We start from the raw sequence: 23,059 nt of genomic DNA on the forward strand, positions 1-23,059 counted from the left end.
CTATGTAGATCTGGAGGGTAGATGTATTATTGCTCAATTACTAATAGATGGTGTCCCATTCCTTCTGGGTAATATATATGCCCCTAATAACTATAGTCAGAAATTCTTTAGGAATATCATTGGTAGAATTCGACCTAGCTCCAAATCTATTATCGTAATTGGAGGAGATTTTAATATAGTAGCAGATCCGGATCTGGATAAAACACAAAATCCACATAGAACCCGCATTGATAAGACTAAGGGGATACCTTTGCTATGTGATTCCTTGGGAGTGGTGGATGTTTGGAGGATGTACCCGGAGGTTCGTGATTACACCCATTTATGTAGGGCACATCAAACGCAATCACGAATTGATTATCTTTTGGTTGATAGTGACAGCTTTTCAAGCTGCAGGCATAGACCCCACAATAATATCAGATCACGCGGCCATATTTGTGGACCTGGTTATATCGAGTACTCAGCCCACACAGAGAAAGTGGATGTTCCCATCAGAATTATATTGTGATCAGACTTTTCTGGCTTATATTAGAGAAAAGTGGGCGGATTATAAATATTATAATCAGGAAACCTGCCAGGACCCTGTGCTTTATTGGGAATCTGCCAAGGCTGTCATGCGTGGAAAGATAATTGCCTATTGCTGTGCAAAGAAAAAGCAGAGGGACAAGGACATTATTAGATTTGGGCGGAACTTGGTAAAACTTTGCAGAGCATACAGGGCAAATCCAACCAACTCTCTGAGGGTACAGCTTCTAGTTAGACTACTTTACTACTACTACTACTATTTAGCATTTCTATAGCGCTACAAGGCATACGCAGCGCTGCACAAACATAGAAGAAAGACAGTCCCTGCTCAAAAAGCTTACAATCTAATAGACAAAAAATAAATAAAGTAAGCAAATCAAATCAATTAATGTGAACGGGAAGGAAGAGAGGAGGGTAGGTGGAGGCGAGTGGTTACAAGTGGTTATGAGTCAAAAGCAATGTTAAAGAGGTGGGCTTTCAGTCTAGATTTAAAGGTGGCCAAGGATGGGGCAAGACATAGGGGCTCAGGAAGTTTATTCCAGGCGTAGGGTGCAGCGAGACAGAAGGCACGAAGTCTGGAGTTGGCAGTAGTGGAGAAGAGAACAGATAAGAAGGATTTATCCATGGAGCGGAGTGCATGGGAAGGGGTGTAGGGAAGGACGAGTGTGGAGAGGTACTGGGGAGCAGCAGAGTGAGTACATTTATAGGTTAGTAGAAGAAGTTTGAACAGGAATGGAAAACAGATAGGGAGCCAGTGAAGGGTCTTGAGGAGAGGGGTAGTATGAGTAAAGCGACCCTGGCGGAAGATGAGACGGGCAGCAGAGTTTTGAACCGACTGGAGAGGGGAGAGGTGACTAAGTGGGAGGCCAGCAAGAAGCAGATTGCAGTAGTCTAAACGAGAGGTGACAAGGGTGTGGATGAGGGTTTTGGTAGAGTGCTCGGAAAGAAAGGGGCGGATTTTACGGATGTTGTCAAGAAAGAAACGACAGGTCTTGGCAATCTGCTGGATATGAGCAGAGAAGGAGAGAGAAGAGTCAAAGATGACCCCAAGGTTTCGAGCTGAGGAGACAGGGAGAATGAGAGAGCCATCAACAGAAATAGAAAACGGGGGGAGCGGGGAGGTGGGTTTGGGGGGGAAAATGAGAAGCTCTGTTTTGGTCATATTTAATTTCAGGTGGCGTTGAGACATCCAGACAGCAATGTCAGACAAGCACGCTGAAACTTTGGTTTGGATGCAAGGTGAGATATCAGGGGTAGAAAGGTAGATTTTGGAGTCATCAGCATAGAGATGGTAGGAAAAGCCATGGGATGAGATTAATGAACCAAGGGAAGAAGTGTAGATAGAAAAGAGGAGGGGACCAAGAACAGAACCCTGAGGTACGCCGACAGGCAGAGGGATAGAAGTAGAAGAGGATCCACCAGAGTGAACACTAAAGGTGCGGAGGGAGATGTAGGAAGAGAACCAGGAAAAGACAGAGCCCTGGAATCCAAGTGAGGACAGGGTATCGAGAAGTATGCTGTGATCAACAGTGTCAAAAGCAGCGGAAAGATCAAGAAGAATGAGGATGGAATATTGACCTCTGGATTTAGCCAGTAATAGGTCATTGGAGACTTTAGTAAGCGCAGTTTCGGTTGAGTGGAGAGGGCGAAAACCAGATTGTAGTGGGTCAAGAATAGCATGTGAGGAGAGAAAATCAAGGCAGCGGCGGTGAACAGCACGCTCAAGTAATTTGGAGAGAAATAAGGAGGGAGATGGGTCGGTAATTAGAGGGACAAGTAGGGTCGAGTGAAGGCTTCTTAAGGAGAGGTGTGACCACAGCATGTTTAAAGGCAGCAGGGACAGTCGCAGTGGAAAGTGAGAGGTTGAGAATGTGACAGATAAAAGGAATAAGAGCAGGAGAGATGGCATTAAGAAGGTGGGTGGGAATGGGATCAGAGGAACAGGTGGTACATTTTGAAGAAGAAAGGAGAAGTGTAGTTTCCTCAATAGTAACTTCAGGAAAGGAGGAAAGGGAATGAGGGGAAGGAGAGAGAGGGGAACAGACTAGTGGAGGGAGAGGTGGTGAGGTAGAAAAAGCAAGGTTTATCTTTTGAACCTTGTTGTGAAAGAATTCAGCAAGGGTCTGAGGAGATAATGAAGGGGGAGTTGGGGGAGGGGGCACCTTGAGGAGAGAGTTCAATGTGGTGAAGAGAAGTCGAGGATTAGAGCCAGGAGAGTTGGTCAGTTGGATATAATAATCCTGTTTGGCACGTAAAAGAGCAGATTGGAAGGAGGTCAGCATGAACTTAAAGTGTAAGAAATCAGCAAGGGCCCGAGATTTCCGCCAGAGGCGTTCGGCGGAGCGGGTACAGAAACGTAGGTAGCGGATATTAGAAGTTATTACATCAGAGGGCTGGGAAATCAGCTGCTTATTTTAAATATCAGCTTTATAAGTATGGTAATAAACCTGGTTGGCTCCTGGCCCGTCTGGTGCGGCAAAAACAGGGTATGCAGAAGGTTCTCTCACTCCATCATCCCTCGGGAAGGGTAGTACACACTGATTCAGATATATTACAGGTATTCTATAATTACTATGCCCAACTATATGAGGCAGAAACAACTGAGAGTCTAGATCCTAATACCAATTTAGACAGCTTAGATCTGCCGAACTCTCAGAGACTCACGCGGTAATTCTACACAGGCCTATAGACTCTGAAGAAGTACAGAGAGTGATAGGGAATAGCACCCTCTGTAAGGCACCGGGACTGGATGGATACAGAGCGGAGTTCTATAAACTCCTAGTATCAGACACTGAAATGCCGCTGACAGCATTCTTTAATGCCTGCAGAGAAAATAGTACTCTGCCTGCGTCACTGCAAATAGCAGACATCATGGTCTTTCTCAAAGCGGGGAAAGATCCTACACGCCCAGGTTCTTATAGACCTGTATCTTTAATAAGCTATGAAGCGAAATTATTGGGAACGATTCTGGCGAATAGATTGGCGGGAGTTTTACCCACTGTTATAGCAGACCCTCAGGTGGGATTTATTAAGGAGAGACAGGTAGTCAGGAATATTAGGAAAATATTAGCCGCCTCGGAGTGGGTACGCTCACAGCAACAGGATTCCTTGTTGATCACTTTCAATGCTAAGAAAGCTTTCGATAGGGTCAATTGGCATTTCCTGTTTGGGTTGCTGAAGAAATATGGTATTGGGGTACGTTTTGCCAGAGCAATGCACACTTTGTATAAAGACCCCTCAGCCAGAGTTATAGTGAATGGCCTATTCTCCTCCCCCTTTTCAATTTGTTGGGGAACGCATCAGGGCTGTCCTTTGTCACCCCTATTGTTTGCTTTATCATTAGACCTCTTGATACGGGAGATATTGGGGAATCCAGAGATCAAAGGAGTATCCATGGGGCCCTTTCAGTTTAAAATATCAGCCTTTGCTGATGATATTTTGGTACATTTGACCTCCCCTTGAAAGTTTTGCTGAATATGCAAAAATCGGAGGGATTAGCTTCCAATTTAGGGCTACGATGCCAGTGGAGGGGGGAATGTCCACTGAGGTGGGCAAGGGATGAATTCGTATATCTGGGAATCATCCTTATGATGGATCCCAGAGTAATTTATAGAAGGAACCTGGATCATCTGCTTAAATATACTAGTCAACAGTTGATCTGCTGGCATAATTTACCTGTGTCGCTAAGTGGTAGAATAGGCCTTTATAGTATGATTATATTCCCCAGATGGTTATATGTTCTTAGATATCTGATGTTAAAGCACTGAGAAGGCTACTGGTGAGATTTTGTTGGGGAGGCAAAAAACCCAAACTTAAATTGGAATATCTATATGGGTGATGGCAACTTGGAGGATTGGGACTCCCAAATATACGTACATATAATTGGGCATGCCTGCTGCGCCATTTGGCAGATTGGGTGTTGGGAACTGATGATTATACGCCTTGGGAGATGGAACGAATACTTTTCACCCCTTACCATCCACATTATTGCATGTTGCCTCCAAGGGTGTTCCCCAACAATTGAGAAAGCATATTTTACTACGCTCTATTCGACGCATCTGGCATTACTTGCTTTCAAAATTACTACTCCCCAGAAAAAGTCAATTTTTTGGACACCACAGTCTCAATCAGTGATGGATGTATGCAAACATCTATATAAAAGAAACCCACAGACAGATGCAGCTACCTCCACAACTCCAGCTTCCATCCTTCACATACAAAAAGATCCATTATTTACAGCCAAGCCACAAGATACCAACATATCTGCTCGGACCCAGGGGATAGAGACAGACACCTTAAAACCCTGACTGCATCCTTCAAACAGAAAGGCTACAACCCCCAAATAATCTCCAAGAATATTGCCTCCTCCCTCAAAACACCCAGGGAAAATCTGCTACAGTACAAAGAAAAAAAAGCCACAGACAGAACCCCCTTGTAGTGACATACAACCCAGAGCTGGAGAAACTGAGGAAAATCATAAGAGACTTACAGCCTCTACTCCAGGAAGATGAATTACTGAAAGAGATATTCCCATCCCCACCAGTGCTTGCCTTCAGATAGCCACCCAACTTAAAACACAAGCTAATCAGAAGTAAACTCCCAACACAGACTGAAAAGGAAAAGAAGGGCACATTTCCCTGTAGTACATCCAGCTGCAAGCTATGCCAAAACATTTCACAGGACCCCACAGTCATTCACAAAGGAAAAATATTCTACATAAAGGAATCTTTCACATGCTTATCTTCCAATGTGGTATATATCATTCAGTATAAAAAATGTAACGAAGGATGCTATATTGGAGAAACAGGCCAGACGCTTAAGACAAGATTCAATCTGCACAGACATCACATGAAGATAGCCGGTGCCAGTCAGGTTCCCACCCCGGTGGGCCAGCATTTTACAAGACCAGGACACTGCACCAGTGATTTCATAGTTAGAATCCTGAAAGATGTATACCCTGGTGGAAAAGGAGAGACGGGGTGATAAGACACAGACATTCAAATATTTGAAAGGTATTTATCTACAAACAAACCTTTTCCAGAGTTGGAAAGGCCCAGACATTGTTTTCCAACTACTGAAGCTACCATCGAAGCCCCATTCCAGCCCATCAAAATCTGTCCAGCCATGATCAGGGCACAGACCATAGATGTCTGCCCAGCATAGGCTTTACTTCCCAATTACTGGAATTGCCATCTAAACACTAAGTTTGTTTGTGTCCATTCTCTTTCCATACAGGTTTCTTTTATGTTTATCCCAAACGGTTTTGAAGTCTGTTACCATATTCATCTTCACCACCTCCCATGAGCCAGTAAACTTCTAGGATAGACATTATAGAAACTGCTGTGGCTGAAGTAAAGACTTCTCAAACAAATACAGCCCAGGATAGAAGTTTGTTCATGAGGAAGATGCAAAGTCTTGAAAATTTTAATAGAAATCTTAATTTAAGGCTCCTTAATTTTCCTAAATCCAAATTTTTAATCAGTTAAGGACTTATTTGCTAAGTTCTTGGTTGTCCTGAAACTATGGCCCTTCTATTATTTTAAAAAAAAAAATTACTTGACTTAAATGAGTGATTCTGGAGATAGGTCTGTTCTATTGGATGTTTCAGCAATTTTTGAGTTATCAGAAGAAGAGGTTAAAAGTAGATGTACTTTACTGGTATTGTTGTCTTTCTTCAGGATAAAGAAACTATATTAAAGATGTACTGTTGTGCCAAGGATGCTAGCTTTCTGGGATGGAAGGTGCAAATTTTTCCAGATGTTTCTAAATGGGATACAGTTCAGGAGGAATACATTTCTTGAATTAAAACAGGCTGTAATTTCTTTAGGAGCAACTTTTCAATTGAGATTTCCTTGTAAATGTGTTATCTTATTGCAAAATATTAGATATGCTTTTTATGAACCATCACAATCGTAGGAGCCTACTTTTCAAAATGATTGGGGGTGGTAAACTCTTTGGAAATTACCCGTCCCTGAACTCAGTCAAGGAGTTTGCTGAATATTGGGGGTGCTGAAGCACTCACAGAGCTAGCTGCTGTGATTACAATTGAGATTTTTCTTAGAAGGAAAGGGAGCTCCTTTATTTATTTATTTATTTATTGCATTTGTACCCCACATTTTCCCACCTATTTGCAGGCTCAATGTGGCTTACAAGCACCTGTTATGGCATCGCCATTCCAGGAGATAGATACAATTGCTGTTACAAAAAGATCCTGGATCAAGAAAGAACAAAAGGTCTAAGCAGAGTTATAGAAAGATAAATATCGGAATAGGGTGAAGTGGTGAGGTGTTGTAATTAGCTATGGATTCCCATTGTAGGCCTTATTGAAGAAATAGGTTTTCAAAGATTTACGAAAGTTCGTTATATCGTTAATCGTTTTCAAGTCAGTTGGTAGTGCATTCCATAGCTGCATACTCATGTAGGAGAAGCTGGTCACAAGTGATAGCTTGTATTTTAGTCCTTTGCAGTTGGGGAAGTGCAGGTTAAGGAATTTGCGGGCTGATCTTTTAGCATTTCTGGGAGGCAGGCCTATGAGGTTTAGCATGTAGATTGGGGCTTCTCCTTGGATGATTTTATGAACAATCATGCAGATCTTGAACGCGATACGTTCTTTGAGTGGGAGCCAATGAAGTTTTTCTCTTAAAGGTTTCGCACTTTCATATTTTGTTTTGCCGAATATGAGTCTGGCTGCGGTATTCTTGGCAGTTTGAAGTTTCTTGATAGTCTGTTCTTTGCAGCCAACGTATAGTGCGTTGCAGTAGTCCAGGTGACTTAGCACCATTGACTGTACCAGGGTACAGAAGATGGATCTTGGAAAGAAAGGTTTTACTCTTTTGAGTTTTCTCATGGAGTGGAACATCTTTTTTGTTGTGTTCTTCACGTGGGTGTCGAGTGTGAGATTTCGGTCCTTTGGTCACTCCCAGAATTTTCATGATTGAGATTGGCAGAGATAGGTTAGGCGTGGATATGGTGGTGAAGTTACTTGTGTTGTGAGGTGAGTATAAGGCATTGTGTTTTTTCAGCGTTGAGTTTTAATTGGAATGCATCAGCCCAGGAGTGCATGATTTGGAGGCTTTGATTAATCTCGTTGGTGATTTCCTTTAAATCATGTTTGAACGGGATGTAAATCGTGACATCGTCTGCGTATATGTAGGGGTTTAGGTTATGATTGGCCAGTAACTTAGCCAAGGGTATCATCATTAGGTTGAAGAGGGTTGGTGAGAGGGTGGATCCTTGGGGGACTCCACATTCCAGTGTCCATGAGGTTGAGATATCCTTGTTCGCTATTACTTGGTACGATCTTGTGGTTAAGAATCCTCTGAACCAGTTGAGAACGTTACCTCCAATTCCAAAGTATTCAAGAATATTTAGTAATATTCCATGGTTGACCATATCGAAGGCGCTGGACATGCCGAATTGTAGTAGGAGTATGTTATTGCCAGTTGCAATTGTTTGCTAGAATGAATTCCCCATCATTGGTATTGAAACCTTGCTCTGCATCAGGCCTTCCTTGCTTCTGACCCATTCTGCTCCCTTCTGAAAGCAGGAAGCTATGTCAGAAGAGGACGGATCAGAGGAAAAGGCCCAATGCAGGCAAAGGCAGTGTTTGAAAACTGCTGCTGCTGCACGGCAAAGATTTGCTGGGTTAAAAAATAAAATAAAGGTAAGAGAGATCCCGGTGGTCCAGAAGGGTAGGAAGAGGTGCCAGACCAACCGTGCATGCATGCGTTTAACTTTAGAAAAGGAGATTACAATAAAATGAGAAGAATGGTGAAAAAAAGAGTGAAGGGAGCAGCTGAAAGGGTAAAAAACTTGAATCAGGCGTGGATGCTGTTCAAAAACACCCTCCTAGAAGTACAGGACAAATATATTCCGCGTATTAGAAAAAGAGGAAAAAAGACCAAACGTCAGCCGGCGTGGCTAAACGGTAAGGTAAAGGAAGCTATTAGAGCCAAAAAACAATCCTTCAGAAAATGGAGAAGAGAACAGACTGAAGACAATAAGATAAAACATAAGGAATGTCAAACCGAATGCAAAAAGGAGATAAGGAGGGCTAAGAAGGACTTTGAAAAAAAGTTAGCGTTAGAAGCAAAAACACATAGCAAAACTTTTTTTAGGTATATTAAAAGCAGAAAGCCGGCTAAAGAATCGGTAGGGCCGCTGGATGACTGTGGTGTTAAAGGGGCGATCAGGGAAGACAAAGCCGTAGCGGAGAAATTGAATGAATTCTTTGCTTCGGTCTTCACCAAGGAGGATTTGGGAGGGATACCGGTGCCGGAAATGATATTTGAAGCGGGACGAGTCAGAAAGACTAAATGATTTCACTGTAAATTTGGAGGATATAATGGGGCAGTTCTGCAAACTGAAAAGTAGTAAATCACCGGGACCGGATGGTATTCATCCCAGAGTATTAATAGAGCTGAAAAATGAACTTGTGGAGCTACTGTTAGTAATATGCAATTTATCCCTAAAAACAGGTGTGGTGCCGGAAGATTGGAGGGTGGCCAATGTAACGCCGATTTTTAAAAAGGGTTCCAGAGGTGATCCGGGAAATTATAGACCGGTGAGTCTGACGTCGGTGCCGGGAAAAATGGTGGAGGCTTTTATTAAGAATAAAATTACAGAGCACATACAAAAGCATGGGCTACTGAGACAAAGTCAGCACGGTTTTAGTGAAGGGAAGTCTTGCCTCACCAATCTACTGCATTTTTTCGAGGGGGTGAACAAACATGTGGACAAAGGGGAGCCGGAGGATATTGTATATCTAGATTTTCAGAAGGCGTTTGACAAAGTGCCGCATGAAAGACTCGAAAGGAAACTGGAGTGTCATGGGATCAGAGGCAGTGTATTATTATGGATTAAGAGCTGGTTAAAGGATAGGAAGCAGAGAGTAGGGTTAAATGGCCATAATTCTCGATGGAGAAGGTTGGTTAGTGGGGTCCCTCAGGGGTCTGTGCTGGGACCGCTGCTTTTTAACATATTTATAAATGACCTCGAGATGGGAGTAACTAGTGAGGTAATTAAATTCGCAGATGACACAAAATTATCCAGGGTTGTCTCGTCACGGGAGGAGTGTGAAAAATTAGAAGAAGACCTTGTGAGACTGGGGGATTGGGTGTCCAAATGGCAGATGAATTTCAACGTTGACAAGTGCAAAGTGATGCATGTGGGAAGGAGGAACCCGAATTACAGCTATGTCATGCAAGGTTCCGCGTTAGGAGTTACGGACCGAGAAAGGGATCTGGGAGTCATTGTGGATAGGACGTTGAAATCTTCAGCTCAATGTGCTGCGGCGGCTAAGAAGGCGAACAGAATGTTGAGTATTATTAGAAAAGGGATGGAAACTAAGCATGAGGATGTTATAATGCCGTTATATCGCTCCATGGTGCGACCGCACCTGGAGTATTGTGTTCAGTTCTGGTCGCCTCATCTCAAAAAAGATATAAAGGAATTGGAGAAGGTGCAGAGAAGGGCAACAAAAATGATAAAAGGGATGGGACGACTACCCTATGAGGAGAGGTTAAGACGGCTAGGACTCTAGCCTGGAGAGAAGGCGGCTGAGAGGTGATATGCTAGAGGTTTACAAAATAATGAGCGGGATAGAGCGGACAGATGTGAAGCGTTTGTTTACGCTTTCTAACAATAATAGAACCAGGGGACACAAGATGAAATTAGAATGTGTTAGGTTTAAAACAAATCGGAGAAAGTTTTTCTTTACTCAGCGTGTAGTTAGACTCTAGAACTCATTGCCGGAGAAGGTAGTGACGGCAGCTGGCCTTGCTGAGTTTAAAGGGCGTCTGGATAGATTTCTGAAGGAAAAGTCCATTGATCGTTATTAAATTTGGGGGGCTTTGCCAGGTTCTTGGGGCCTGGATTGGCCGCTGTCGGAGACCGAGTGCTGGGCTTGATGGACCTTTGGTCTTTTCCCAGCGTGGCAGTGCTTATGTGCTTATGCTTGCGGGCGGGAAAGGGAGGGCAGTGAATTATTAATTGCAATTACATTTTTTAGTTTGATTAATAATTAATGGTTAACTCTATTAACGTGCAGCCCTAAATTTTTTCACTCCAGTTGTTTGGCATACTATTTATAATTTCAAATTATGAATATAAAAAAAAATATCAGTACACCTATTGGAAAATTAAACAAGCCAGATTAATATAGATCAATCCTACACAAACATTCAATGCTAACAGAAAACTTAGTCTCTCTTGCACGTGCAAAACATAGACCCTTACCCAGTATTTGGATAAGTAATCACAAACTAAAAATAAAATATCTAGACAAAAATTAAGCTGGCTTCCAAGAAGCCAGACTCTGCATACAGTGCAACACCAGAGAGAGAGAAAAAGTGGCACATACCCCCCTGTACTATGCAAAATACAAAGATAGCAGATATAAATTTCAAAAACTGACACATTACAGTCACTACATTACAAATTAACAAATACCATAACAGCATCATAGTAACATAGTAGATGATGGCAGATAAAGATCTGTACAGTCCATCCAGTCTGCCCAAACAAGATAAACTCATAGCATAAGGCATAATGTGCTACTACATATGCAATACTTTATCTTAATTTGACCTTGCCATTTTCAGGGGCACAGACCATAGAAGTCTGCTCAGCACTGGCCTTGTTCTCCAACTACAGAAGCTGTCATTGAAGCCCTCCTGCAACCCATCAAAATCTGTCCAGCCATTCTCGGGGCACAGACCATAGATGTCTGCCTGGCATTGGCCTTGTTTTCCAACTACTGAAGCTACCATCGAAGCCCCATTCCAGCCCATCAAAATCTGTCCAGCCATGATCAGGGCACAGACCATAGATGTCTGCCCAGCATAGGCTTTACTTCCCAATTACTGGAATTGCCATCTAAACACTAAGTTTGTTTGTGTCCATTCTCTTTCCATACAGGTTTCTTTTATGTTTATCCCAAACGTTTTTGAAGTCTGTTACCATATTCATCTTCACCACCTCCCATGGGAGCACATTTCAGGTATCTACCACACACTCCATGAAAAAGTAGTTCCTGACATTATTCCTGATTTGGTCGTGCTGCAACCTAAATTCATGCCCTCTAGTTCTCATGCCTTTCCAACTCTGGAAAAGGTTTGTTTGTAGATAAATACCTTTCAAATATTTGAATGTCTGTATCTTATCACCCCGTCTCTCCTTTTCCACCAGGGTATACATCTTCAGGTCCAAAGTCTCTGCCTTGTGACGCAAACCCCATACCATTTTCTTCACTTTCTCTGAACTGCTTCATGTCTTTTTATGTCAATAAGATATGGCCTCCAAAACTGAACACAATGTTCAATGGGGCCCTGCCAACAGTTTGTACAGGGAAATCAGTACCTTACTTCTGCTGGTTATATCCCTCTCCATGCAGCATCCTCTTTGTATCCTGCCCTGACCTGAGGAAGGAGTTTTTGGTCTCTGAAAGTTAGTCAAAAATATATTAAAATTAATCCAATAAAAGCTATCACCTTATTTTCCATTTTTAAAAATTTGTATTTAAGGCTAGCAATTTATTAACCTTATTTTAACAAGGCTATTGCACTACGTTATACTAAACTAAACATGAGATTCTTTTTTTCTACCTTTGTTGTCCAGCCCTTTACATTTTTAAATTTTGTTGGTCCCAGTCTCTGATTTTTGCTTTATGTCGTTGATGATATGTTGAAACCCTCTGCTCAGTGTGCTGCACACAAGGTTGCACTTTAGGAGTCACCGACCAAGAAAGGGGATCTAGGTGTCGTCGGTGGTGATGCGTTGAAACCTTCTGCTCGGTGTGCTGCTGCGGCTAAGAAAGCAAAATAGAATGTTAGGTATTATTAGGAAAGGAATAGAAAACAAAAACGACGTTATAATGCCTTTGTATCGCTCCATGGTGCAACCGCACGTTGAATATTGTGTTGAATTCTGGTCGCTGCATCTCAACAAAGATATAGTGGAATTAGAAAAGATGCAGAGAAGGGTGATGAAAATGATAAAGGGGATGGGCCGACTTTCCTATGAGGAAAGACTGAAAGGTCTAGGGCTCTTCAGCTTGGAGAAAAGACGGGAGATATGATAGAGGTCTATAAAATAATGAGTGGAGTGGAATGGGTAGACGTGAATCACTTGTTTACTCTTTCCAAAAATACTAGGACTAGGGGGCACATATTGAAGTTACAAAGCAGTAAATTTAAAATGAATTGCAGAAAATATTTCTTCACTCAACATGTAATTAAACTCTGGAATTCGTTGCCAGAGAATGTGGTAAAGGTGGTTAGCTTAATGGGTTTTAAAAAAGGTTTGGATGGCTTCCTAAAGGAAAAGTCAATAGACCACTATTAAAATAGATGGGGTAAATCCACTGCTTATTTCTAGGATAAACAGCAAAAAATATATTGTACTTTTTTGGGATCTTGCCAGGTACTTGTGACCTGGATTGGCCACTTGGAAACAGGATGCTGGGTTTCATGGACCTTCGGTCTGTCCCAGTATGGCAATACTTATGTACTTATGTTCTTGTCTGTTTGTCATTTTTCTCTTTCTTCCTCTTCCTTTCAGTGTTGTTAGATTTATTTTTCTGCCCCTCTGTCCAGATTTAATTCATTCTATCCAGTCTTCAGTTTCCCTCATTTACTGTGTCTTCCTACAGTTTTCCATCTCTTTTCATCTCTCCTATTCACCTTCCTCTTTTCCCCAGTCTTTCACTAACTCTATCCTCTTTCTTCCATTCAGCATTTGACCTCTTTCTCTTTCCTGCTTCCATCCAGTGTCTCTCCTTTTTTTTTTTTCTGTCTTTCCCCTTCCATCCAGTGCCTTCCTCCCACTTCCATCCACCATCTTCTGCCTCTCGCTCCCCCTTCTCCATCTGGTGTTTTTTTCTCTTCCCGCTCTTGTCCACCCCTGACTCCCCAGATGCGGCAAAACATAAAGCATTTTCAGGGCTATAACCTCGATGGGGAGTAATACTCTACATGTCACCTAAAATAAGTGCTGGGATGATGCATGCTAAGCACAAATTCTATATTACAATTAGACACGTAACTTAGGACTTACACTGGTATTCTATAATGGCAATTACATGAAGAACTTTAGGCAGGAGCACTTACCCTAACTTAAAGGCTGGTATAAATGTTCACGCCTAGATGTTCTCAGGTGTATAACTGATTAGTATTCTATAGCCCGTGTGCGTGCTAAGCATGCACTTGACCTGTCCATGCCTTTCCCAGGTCCACCTCCCCCCCCCCCCTTGCAGTTGAGTGCTATGGATTTTGTGTACGCAATATGTAGAATCCCAACTATGGGCAATTATACGCATAACCAAGTACCAGTTAAATGGGGAAAGTCTTCTCTAAACAATGACATCACTGGAGAAGATCTTGGAGTGTTCCAGCTGGCTTCCACAAGTGCCTGGTCCACCATCTCTGCCACAACCTCAGTCTCCTTGGTCACAGGTGCTAAAGCTCTTCCTACTCTAATCTGTGCAGCTAGTGGGCCCCTGTTAAATGGGAAAAGTCCAGTGCTAAATGATGGCATCACTAGAGGGGACTTTGAATAACATAGTGTGTCCAGGTGGCTTCCACAAGCACCTGAACCACCGTCTCTGGCATGACAACTCCAACCTCCTTGGCTACAGGTACTAAAACTACTACTCCTTCAATCCATGCCATAACCAGAACAGGGTTAAATGCTAAAAGCTTGGCACTAAATTATGATGTCACTTGAAGGGACCTTAGGCATTCTGGGTGGTTTTCACAAGCACATGATCTGATGTCTTTGCCATGAGAACTCCTGCCTTCTTGGCCACAGGTACTGAAGTTACCTCCCTCCCCTCCCCCCCCCAAAGTTTTTTTCATTGAAAGAAACAAAAGATGTACAGAAAATTGCCTGTTGCCAACAAAAACATGTTTACATTTTCTGGTGTACTTCATTGTCACTTCAAAGGTGTAATTTTTTGGTCAAGGTAAGATTTCTCTAAGGGTTTCCCCTTGTGAGAACTTCATCTCATGCTTCTCAGAGAAACCATTACCTGTAAACCCACCTATAGCTACCTCCCTTGGAACTGACTTCTCCTAGTAACAGCTTCATAAGAACTAAGGTGTCTCTGTATAACAGTATTTACATATCTTCTGCCCAAGCTCCTTCAGATAATTTCACCCACTTGTGAGGACTGATATCCTCTTGTCCTCTGAGAATACCTGCTACAAGTAAGAAACTTCTAGAAGATGCAGCTGCAAAGAGCAAACAGTTCTGTTGTGTTTTCTGGTTCAGTTCACAATTGACTTTTTTTTTTTAAGTGGTGGGATATGAACTCAGTTTGGGTAGTGAGAATCAGTTATGCATAATCAAAGGTAAGAAGTAAACAGTGAGAAGAATGAACCCTCTTTTTGTTTTTCCATTGTGCATGCCTATAGCATTAACATTGAAACATTTCTTTCTGTAATGTGTGTGAACCCTCTCTGCATTAAGCTTTTCATTTTTAATTATTTTTCTCTGCGTTCAGGTGCTCATGATGAACTCCGATCTCCTTCTGCATGTCTGGTTGTTGGAAAAGTTGTCAAAGGAGGAACTGGCTTGTTTGATCTAAAACAACCACTCAAGTAGTTTCGTCATTTCAAGGAGCATTTTCTATATTTTGTAATGAAATGGTTGATTGACATTTGTGGATATATTTATTGTGTACTTATCCTTCTTGAGATATGTATATAGTTATACATATACAGGGCCATAGCAAGCTATATGCGAGTGGTGCAGCCACACAGGGTGCAAGGGAATCTTCCATTGGCTTCCCTTGCAAAGTGGTTGGAATGAGGGTGCGTCAGCGGGCATGTCGCACAGGGTACATGCTGGGCATGCTGCGTACAAAGAAGAAGGGGGTAGACCAATGTGGTTCCAAACACGTGTCCTTTATTATAAAAATCAACTGCAGCAAAAACTCGACGCAGTCCTGGGTTTCGGCACCACATGCACTTGCCTCAGGAGTCAAGCTGTATATTCAGACTTAGTTGATGAAAGTTCTTCAATGAAACACAAACACTCGATGAAATAGCACTTTAAATACAACAGCATCAGATGTGCCATCAAACGGTGAAACCTACATAAAGTGCAGAGTTGCAGGTCTGCATAAATGAGCAGTAAATGTAGACTCACCACTCTACACTTCATGCAGCTTTCATCAACTGCAATTAAATATATAGCTTGACTTCTGAGGTGCCGAAACGCAGGACCGCGTCAAGTCTTTGCTGCAGTTGACTTTTATAATAAGACACTTGTTGGAAACACATTGATCTACCCCCTTCTTTTTCTTTTTGTGTTTTTGCTCTGTTGTAAGGAGAAACATTTCTGCTTCATTCCTGAGCATACATACATACATAGCTGTGTGTGTATTTATACAGCACAGCATGTCAGTCTTTAAATCCCCTTGGTTCTGTATAGGTCGCCCAAAGTTGATTAGGTGATAACCAATAATGTTAACAGGTGCTACTTGGCAGTCGGTAATTATGAGCAGATCTGCTCTACGCCCCTATTCTGTAACCGGTTCGCCTAATTTATTTTGCACACAACTGCAAAGGGGGTGAGGCCAGAGGAGGGGCATGGGTGCGTCAGGGGCATTCCCAGGATCTATGCGCACAGTTGTAGAATTGCATTTCTGCACCTGACAGTAGTTAATTGCAAGTATTAGTGCTCGCACCCAAAGTTTTGCAGAAAATTGCACAGTAAGCTAGTATTCCGTAAAGACGGCGCTGCACGCAAATGCTTTCATAGATTTGTGCTTAGTGTATGTAATTCCGGCACCTAACATTGGGCAATCTGTACTGAATTCCCTCCTAAATGCATATTTAATGGAACCTTAGAAAAGCAATCTACCAGATATATTTTATAAACCTGAGATGGAAAAGTTTTTTTTTTTGTTTGTTTTTTAATTAATGTTTGTATGTAATACCTTGTAAAAAAAATTGGGGGGGGGGGGGAAATAAGAGTTGATTTTGTTTTGTATTGGTTAAAAACTGGAAAACCGTTTTATATAGTATGTAATGGAGTAAGCAATTTAACTTTGATTGCTTTTCATGCAAATTAAACAAAAGCTTACAGACTTCGATTAGCATTAATATGGTTTGTGCATTGGTGGTGTTGCTGCTTTAGGTGGTTGTTGCATGGATTAGTAATACCATATCACTGTCTGGCAGTGGTTGGTGACTGTTCGAATTCCAAAACCCCATATGGATGAATGTTTTCTTCAGGACAGACCACCTCAGGAGAATCCAAACTCTTCTCTTGCCTTCTCCATTCATAGAAGAAGGCTGCTCAAAGCTGTTTGCAGAGGATGATCTTTATGGCTTTGAATACAACTCTAGAGAAGTTTTGTTCTAGATGATAGACTTGCTTGGCATATTCTGCCCCCTGCTTATGACTCTGGCTCATCTGAAAACCTGGTATTTTCTTTGTCTCCTGGAGCACTTGACTTCACTATCCCGCTACTTTCATGATTGCCTCTGTGTCCTCTAAAAAGAATGTTTATGTTTTGGTGGTTTCCAGTTGGAGCAAACTAAAAGGTTAGATGTATCTGCTGATTTTGACAGACTTCTCCAATGGCATTCGGTGAAGAATTGAAGAACCCCCATCTCTTCTCTGGCTCTGGTAGTGTGTAGACTACTATACTTTTTGGTTGATGAATACATTATTTGCAGTTGCAAGCTTCTAAGAAATGTGGACATGACAGGGCAGGAAGGGAACGCCATTACAATTAAGTGTCATCAATTTAGCCATCTTACCTACAGTATCTAATACCTCCACCGAGGAAAGGTAGTGAGAATTCTGACAGACAGAACCAAGGTTGTTTGCAGTATGTGTATACTAGTAAATATGCAGTGTAACAGCGAATCAGGGAAGGATCTGAGAAGTAATATTACCCCATAGGAGAGTACTGCATGAGTATATGCACTTACTAAAATGGAGCTCAGTCCATGTCTCAATCCCAATCAGCTTATCATTTTTGTGAGGTAAGGAAAACAGCAGCAAATCACCAGAGTGAAATGAAAAACACCATATGTAAAAATTATTCAAAACATTTCATTAAATCACATGATTCTGCAAAGAAAGATAATATAAAGTTTAAACAGATACATATCATGGTAAAATTATTAAACAAATTATCTTCTACTGCCTGTCATAAGACTGAGTTAAAATAAATTGATATAATTTTCACATCTGATTGAAATGTTTATAAGTGGTTAAAATGATAATTGTTAAATTAATTTTGAGATTTTTTTTTTTAGCTTACAGAAATATGAGTAAAAGAATAATAAGTATGCATTTTCTATCTAGGGGAATATAAATACTTTTACAAAGAATATTGTGTATGTCCTGGTGTGTTATTTATGAATTCATGGGTTCATTTCTGTAATGTTTTTTTTTTCCTGTGTTTAGGATGGCTAGATTTATATGCCATATCTGTAAATATTTGTAAAATGAAACATTATTCAAGTTTTTATTGTATTTTTTCATTAAATATGTTTGCACATACGGTATTGCTTCTGTTTTATTCTTCAAAAAGTAAAATAGTTGCTATGTTAGTCCACTTGAACCCAAAAAAGTAAAGGTTAACCTAATCCATTTGTGACTAGCTTTTGAGAGCAATGCTTCTTTCATCAGACCCATGCGTAGCTGTCAGGTTACCTGGCCACACTGGTACTCTTGGGGAGGAGCCGGAGCTAGATGCTAGAAACCACCCGTTTGGAGGAGGAACTGGCTGGAACAGGACAGTACTGGAACTAGACTAAGGAGGCTAGAAGCTGAGGGCCTGGGGAATGAGATTGAGGGAGAGGAATATATCAAGTTCTCATCTTGAGTTACTGGCACCATATTATTCTTGGAATCCACAGAGTATTTATTCTCACTACCAAGGCTAACAAAATCAACACATTGTTAATATCACCTTCATAAAGTCCAGGCATACACTCTTCAAAGGCAGGAGCAATCTTCAGAAAATGTCCAGGTACTTCGAGCTACTAAATAGAAGAATTACTAAAAGGGTAACCAACTTAGAACAGTCCTGAATAAAACTCCTCCCAAATATGGACTAGTTACTGGCAACATACAGATATGAAAAACATCTTATTATAGACAATAATGCTTTATTAAAGAATTTAATTACATAAGTACCACATAAACAAACAGAGCTGAATGCTCACCTAACTCATTATAACAACCCGTACATTACCCAATAAGTCCATCCCTTTGATAAAATTAACTTTCAGTCACTTATCTGTAAAAAAAAAAAAAGACCAGAAGGGACCTGTCTTTATTATGGTTTATAATTTTTATTATTTTTAAATATACTCATACAGAAACAATACTGGAAAGTGTAATACAGCCATTAATAAAGAACAAATAATAATACAGAAAAAACATTTACTATATTCCAAGCGCAATGAAAATAGTAGAAAGAGAATCTTCAATTGACTTACAAAATATAACAGCTATTTTGGAAGAATCAATTGTGGATGCTACTGAAAGAGGGACGTTGATAGTTTCCTTTGTTTTCTATCAGGACTTAAATGCAAGAATGAGATTGTATTTTAAATCAACTAACCGTATGTTTGCTGGCCAGAAAATCTGGCTTTACCCCGATGTGACTAAAACCACACAGGAAAAGAGTAAAAAGTTTCTATCTATGAGGTCGAAGATTTTGGAAATAGGAGGATCATTTCTTCTTGCATACCCTTGTAAATGTGTGATTAGATTGAATCAAACAAAATGTCTATTATTTGCCTGATCAGCTTAAGACTTTCTTAGAAGCAAAATAACATCAGAGATTATTAATAATATGGAAATAACGTCGACATAATTTCTTACATGATTTGTATATGGTATAATCTTCACTAATTCCTACCCCCCCACCCCCCCCAAATAGATGTCTAAGGAAGCCACTTGATCTTGGATTTTTGAAAGAAAGAAAAAGTTTTTTTCCTGTCTTTATTATAACATGCAGCACTCTTCAAACCAGTCTGGGTCCTTCAAAAATTCCTTGATGTTGTCCATTCAGATATACATGCCAACAGCATCCAGACCAAATAATTCAATGTTGTGAAGACGTTAAACTGATGTTGCAGGACTGCATGTGTGTGACTGAAAGGCTTTCACAACATTGAACCCCTTGGTCAGGATGCTGTTGGCATGTATATCTGAATGGACAACATCAAGGAATTTTTGAAGGACCCGGACTGGTTTGATGAGTGCTGCATGTTGTAATGAAGATAGGTCCTTTTTGGCTTTTTTTGCAGATAAGTGACTGAAAGTTAATTTAATCAAGACTGATTTTAGGGATGGACTTGGGTAATTAATGTAGGGGTTGTTATAATGATTTAAGTGAGTATTCAGCTCCTTATGTTTGCTTATGTAGTACTTATGCAAGTATGTTCTTTAATAAAGCATTATTGTCTATAATAAGATGTTTTTCACATATGTATATTGCCAGTAACTAGTCCATATTTGGGAGCAGATACTTCAAGCAACATAACAGCACTCAAAAACAAATCATGTGCGGTACCATAGTATATAATGCCCCACAATGGCATCCCGACCTATTGAATCTCTAGTTAAGATTTGGATCATTGCTGAACAGATCATGGAAGCTTGAATCACAGATACCCTAATTTGGGTTCCATTAATAGCCTCAAGTTGTGTGGCAACAAGGTATTGTTCTCTGCAAACCCCTTTTGTAATCCCCAAGGACCAATCCAGTTTCTTAGGGGTGACGTCAGATTTGCTTCAGATTGCATGTTAGTCCTAGCTTGTACCCCTTTAACCTATCAAAGCTACTCTGGCTCATAGGCAAAGTTCTGGCTTCTCAACCTCATAATCCAATGTTTAAGGCCAGCCAGAGCATCTGTACCTGTATACTAGCTATTGAAAGCTAGTCACATATGCGTTAGGCTAGTCTAATTAAAAATAAAAAATCCATAACTTGGGCCTGATCTAATAAGGCACTGGTGGGGAATGGAAAAGCTCAGTAAATTAGACCTCTTGTATGGATTTAGCTTGCACCGTTTTCAGTAGTAGCTTGAGGTGAGTTACATTTAGGTACAGTAGGTATTTCTAGGTCTCTGGGAGGACTTACAATTTAAGAGCTCCTTTCACTAAGTTGCAGTAGTGTTTCCCGTGTGGCAAATGTGACAGGTGGGCTTCATTGCATTTGCCGTGCCGGGAATCACTACCGAGGGTTTGTAGAAGTTTAACTTTTCTCTTGCAACCCTTGCTGGTCTGTCTCATAATGTTTTCTTGGTATATTACTATCATGTTCTAACATTATCATGTAACCCCAAATCCTCTGTAATACCAAATGTCTATTCTCTTCTATTTCCACTATTCATGATATATTGTAAGCCACATTGAGCCTGCAAAGAGGTGGGAAAATGTGGGATACAAATGCAATAAATAAATAAATCCTTGCAGTTTTTATTGTTTAGAGCACTGTATTTGGTAAAAGTCTAATCTAATCCTGTACTTATAGACCACTTTCTCCCCCAAAGGACCCAGAGCGGTTTACAATAAAATACTGAACTACAATTACATTAATGAAAATAAAAATTGTCCCTAATTTAAAAGCTGTTGGAAAAGATAAGACTTCTGCAAAAAGCAAAATAAGAAGTCTGTTTCATCACCGGTAAAGGAAGCTCATTCAGATCGCAACAGCTGTATATGAAAAAGATGACACCAACATCTTTTTATGCTAAACACTTTTAAAAGGTGGAAATATTAACAGATAGGAATCTTTTCACCAGGAAACGTTTCTGTCTGAAGGAAATACTAGTAAGAGTCAAACTTTCTGGAGCCAAACAATGTACAATTTTAATCATAAAGCAAGCTAATTTAAACAAGGCTCGTGCTTTAACAGGAAGCCAGTGAACAGAAACCAACAATGGAGAAATGTGGTCAAACCTTTTCTTTCCAAAAATCAAACTAACAGCTGTATTCTGGAAAAATTATAATCTTTTCATGAGAATATCTGAAATCCCAGAATAGTCCAATTGAGATATAACCAAAGTCTGGACCAACTTCAAATTGGCTTTTGTAGAAGTAAGGATGAATAGTCTACATATGCCTCTTAATTTATTTCAAGCAATATTCCAGATCTGTAACTTCCTGATATATACAGGAGATAATTTTAGAAATGATTTTTTTGTGTCTATATGCTAGCATACATATAGAAAAAGCCTCTTATGTTGATCACTTACTGAATTGGAGCCCAGGGAGTAAGCTCTGGTTTGCTGCTCTCCACTATAAACCTGCAAGTAAAAACAGCTTAAAGGAAGTCCTTCTTGCAATTGAGAGCCCAACATTACCCTGGAGGAAGAGAAGGGTGGAACCTGAGAAGCAGTAATGGTTAAGCAGATCCAAGGAAACCCCATAGGAGAAGAGCAGGCAGTTTGATAAAACCAAGAAGTGTATTTATTTATTTATTGGGATTTATTAACCGCCTTTATGAACAGATTCACCCAAGGCGGTGTACAGCAGGTACAGTTTAACATAAAACTTACAATTTTGTTAACAGCATAACAGTAAAATAACCAAGAATAAACATAAATACAATAAATGAGATAAACTTGAAAACAGTAAATTGAAACTGTAGATAATACCTGAAGCTGTAAATAGCTGACATGATGGAAAGCTCATCATGAGAGCAAACAGAGGGCAGCATGACCTATGGGTCACGGGAAAAATGTGAGTAACAAAGAAGTAAAGTTGTGCAGGTGAGTGGGTGGAACAGGAGAAGCTCGGAAGGAATGTAGATGACCATTGCAGCACTAAACATTGATTGTAAGCCGAGTGAAAATATTGCTGACATGATGATATGCCAACCATTATGTAGAGATGTATATAAGTGATCCTGTAAAGGCAGAAAGCTAAGCAAATGTGGATTTACCATTGCAGCTTGTGAGTATGTTGATTTTGCTTCCTGTATAATGTTCTTATACAGCCTCTGTCCAAGGGAGGACAGTTGAAAAAAATAAAAGTTTTTTTTTATTCTTTCTTGATGAATATTGTGAATGTGATTGGTATAACCTAAGAGAATAAGGAGGTTTTAAACAAAACCTAATAACAGTACTACTGTGAAATAGTGTCAAAAATATACACATTTAAAAGCACTGGGATTCAAATACCAGAGATATAATACAATGTTAGCATAGTAAAAACATTTTTAGGTATATTAAAAGCAGGAAGCCATCATAAGAATCGGTTGGACCGCTAGATGACCGAGGGGGTAAAAGGGTTGATCAGGGAAGACAAAGCCATAGCAGAGAGATTAAATTAATTCTTTGCTTCGGTCTTCACTGAGGAAGATTTGGGAGCGATACTGGTGCCAGAAATGGTATTCAAAACTGACAAGTCGGAGAAAATGAATGAAATCTCTATAAACCTGGAGAATTTAATAGGGCAATTTGACAAAGTGAAGAGTAGCAAATCTGGACTGAATGGTATTCATCCCAGAGTACTGATAGAATTAAAAAATGAACTTGCAGAACTCTTGTTAGTAATA

The 23,059-nt window shown here is 40.5% G+C and overlaps 1 protein-coding gene across 1 annotated transcript in view; it reads left to right on the forward strand.

The window, feature by feature from the left end:
- POLR1A (RNA polymerase I subunit A) overlaps positions 1 to 17,991 on the forward strand; it is a 267,806-nt gene extending 249,815 nt beyond the window's left edge. The window contains exon 34 of the mRNA XM_030191063.1: positions 15,023 to 17,991. Within this exon, the coding sequence (XP_030046923.1) occupies positions 15,023 to 15,123 (101 nt within the window). The 3' untranslated portion in view covers positions 15,124 to 17,991. The remainder of the gene's footprint in view (positions 1 to 15,022) is intronic.
- Positions 17,992 to 23,059: the final 5,068 nt, after the last annotated feature.

Source organism: Microcaecilia unicolor, chromosome 2, assembly GCF_901765095.1.
Source record: "Microcaecilia unicolor chromosome 2, aMicUni1.1, whole genome shotgun sequence".
Classification (NCBI taxonomy): Eukaryota; Metazoa; Chordata; class Amphibia; order Gymnophiona; family Siphonopidae; genus Microcaecilia; species Microcaecilia unicolor.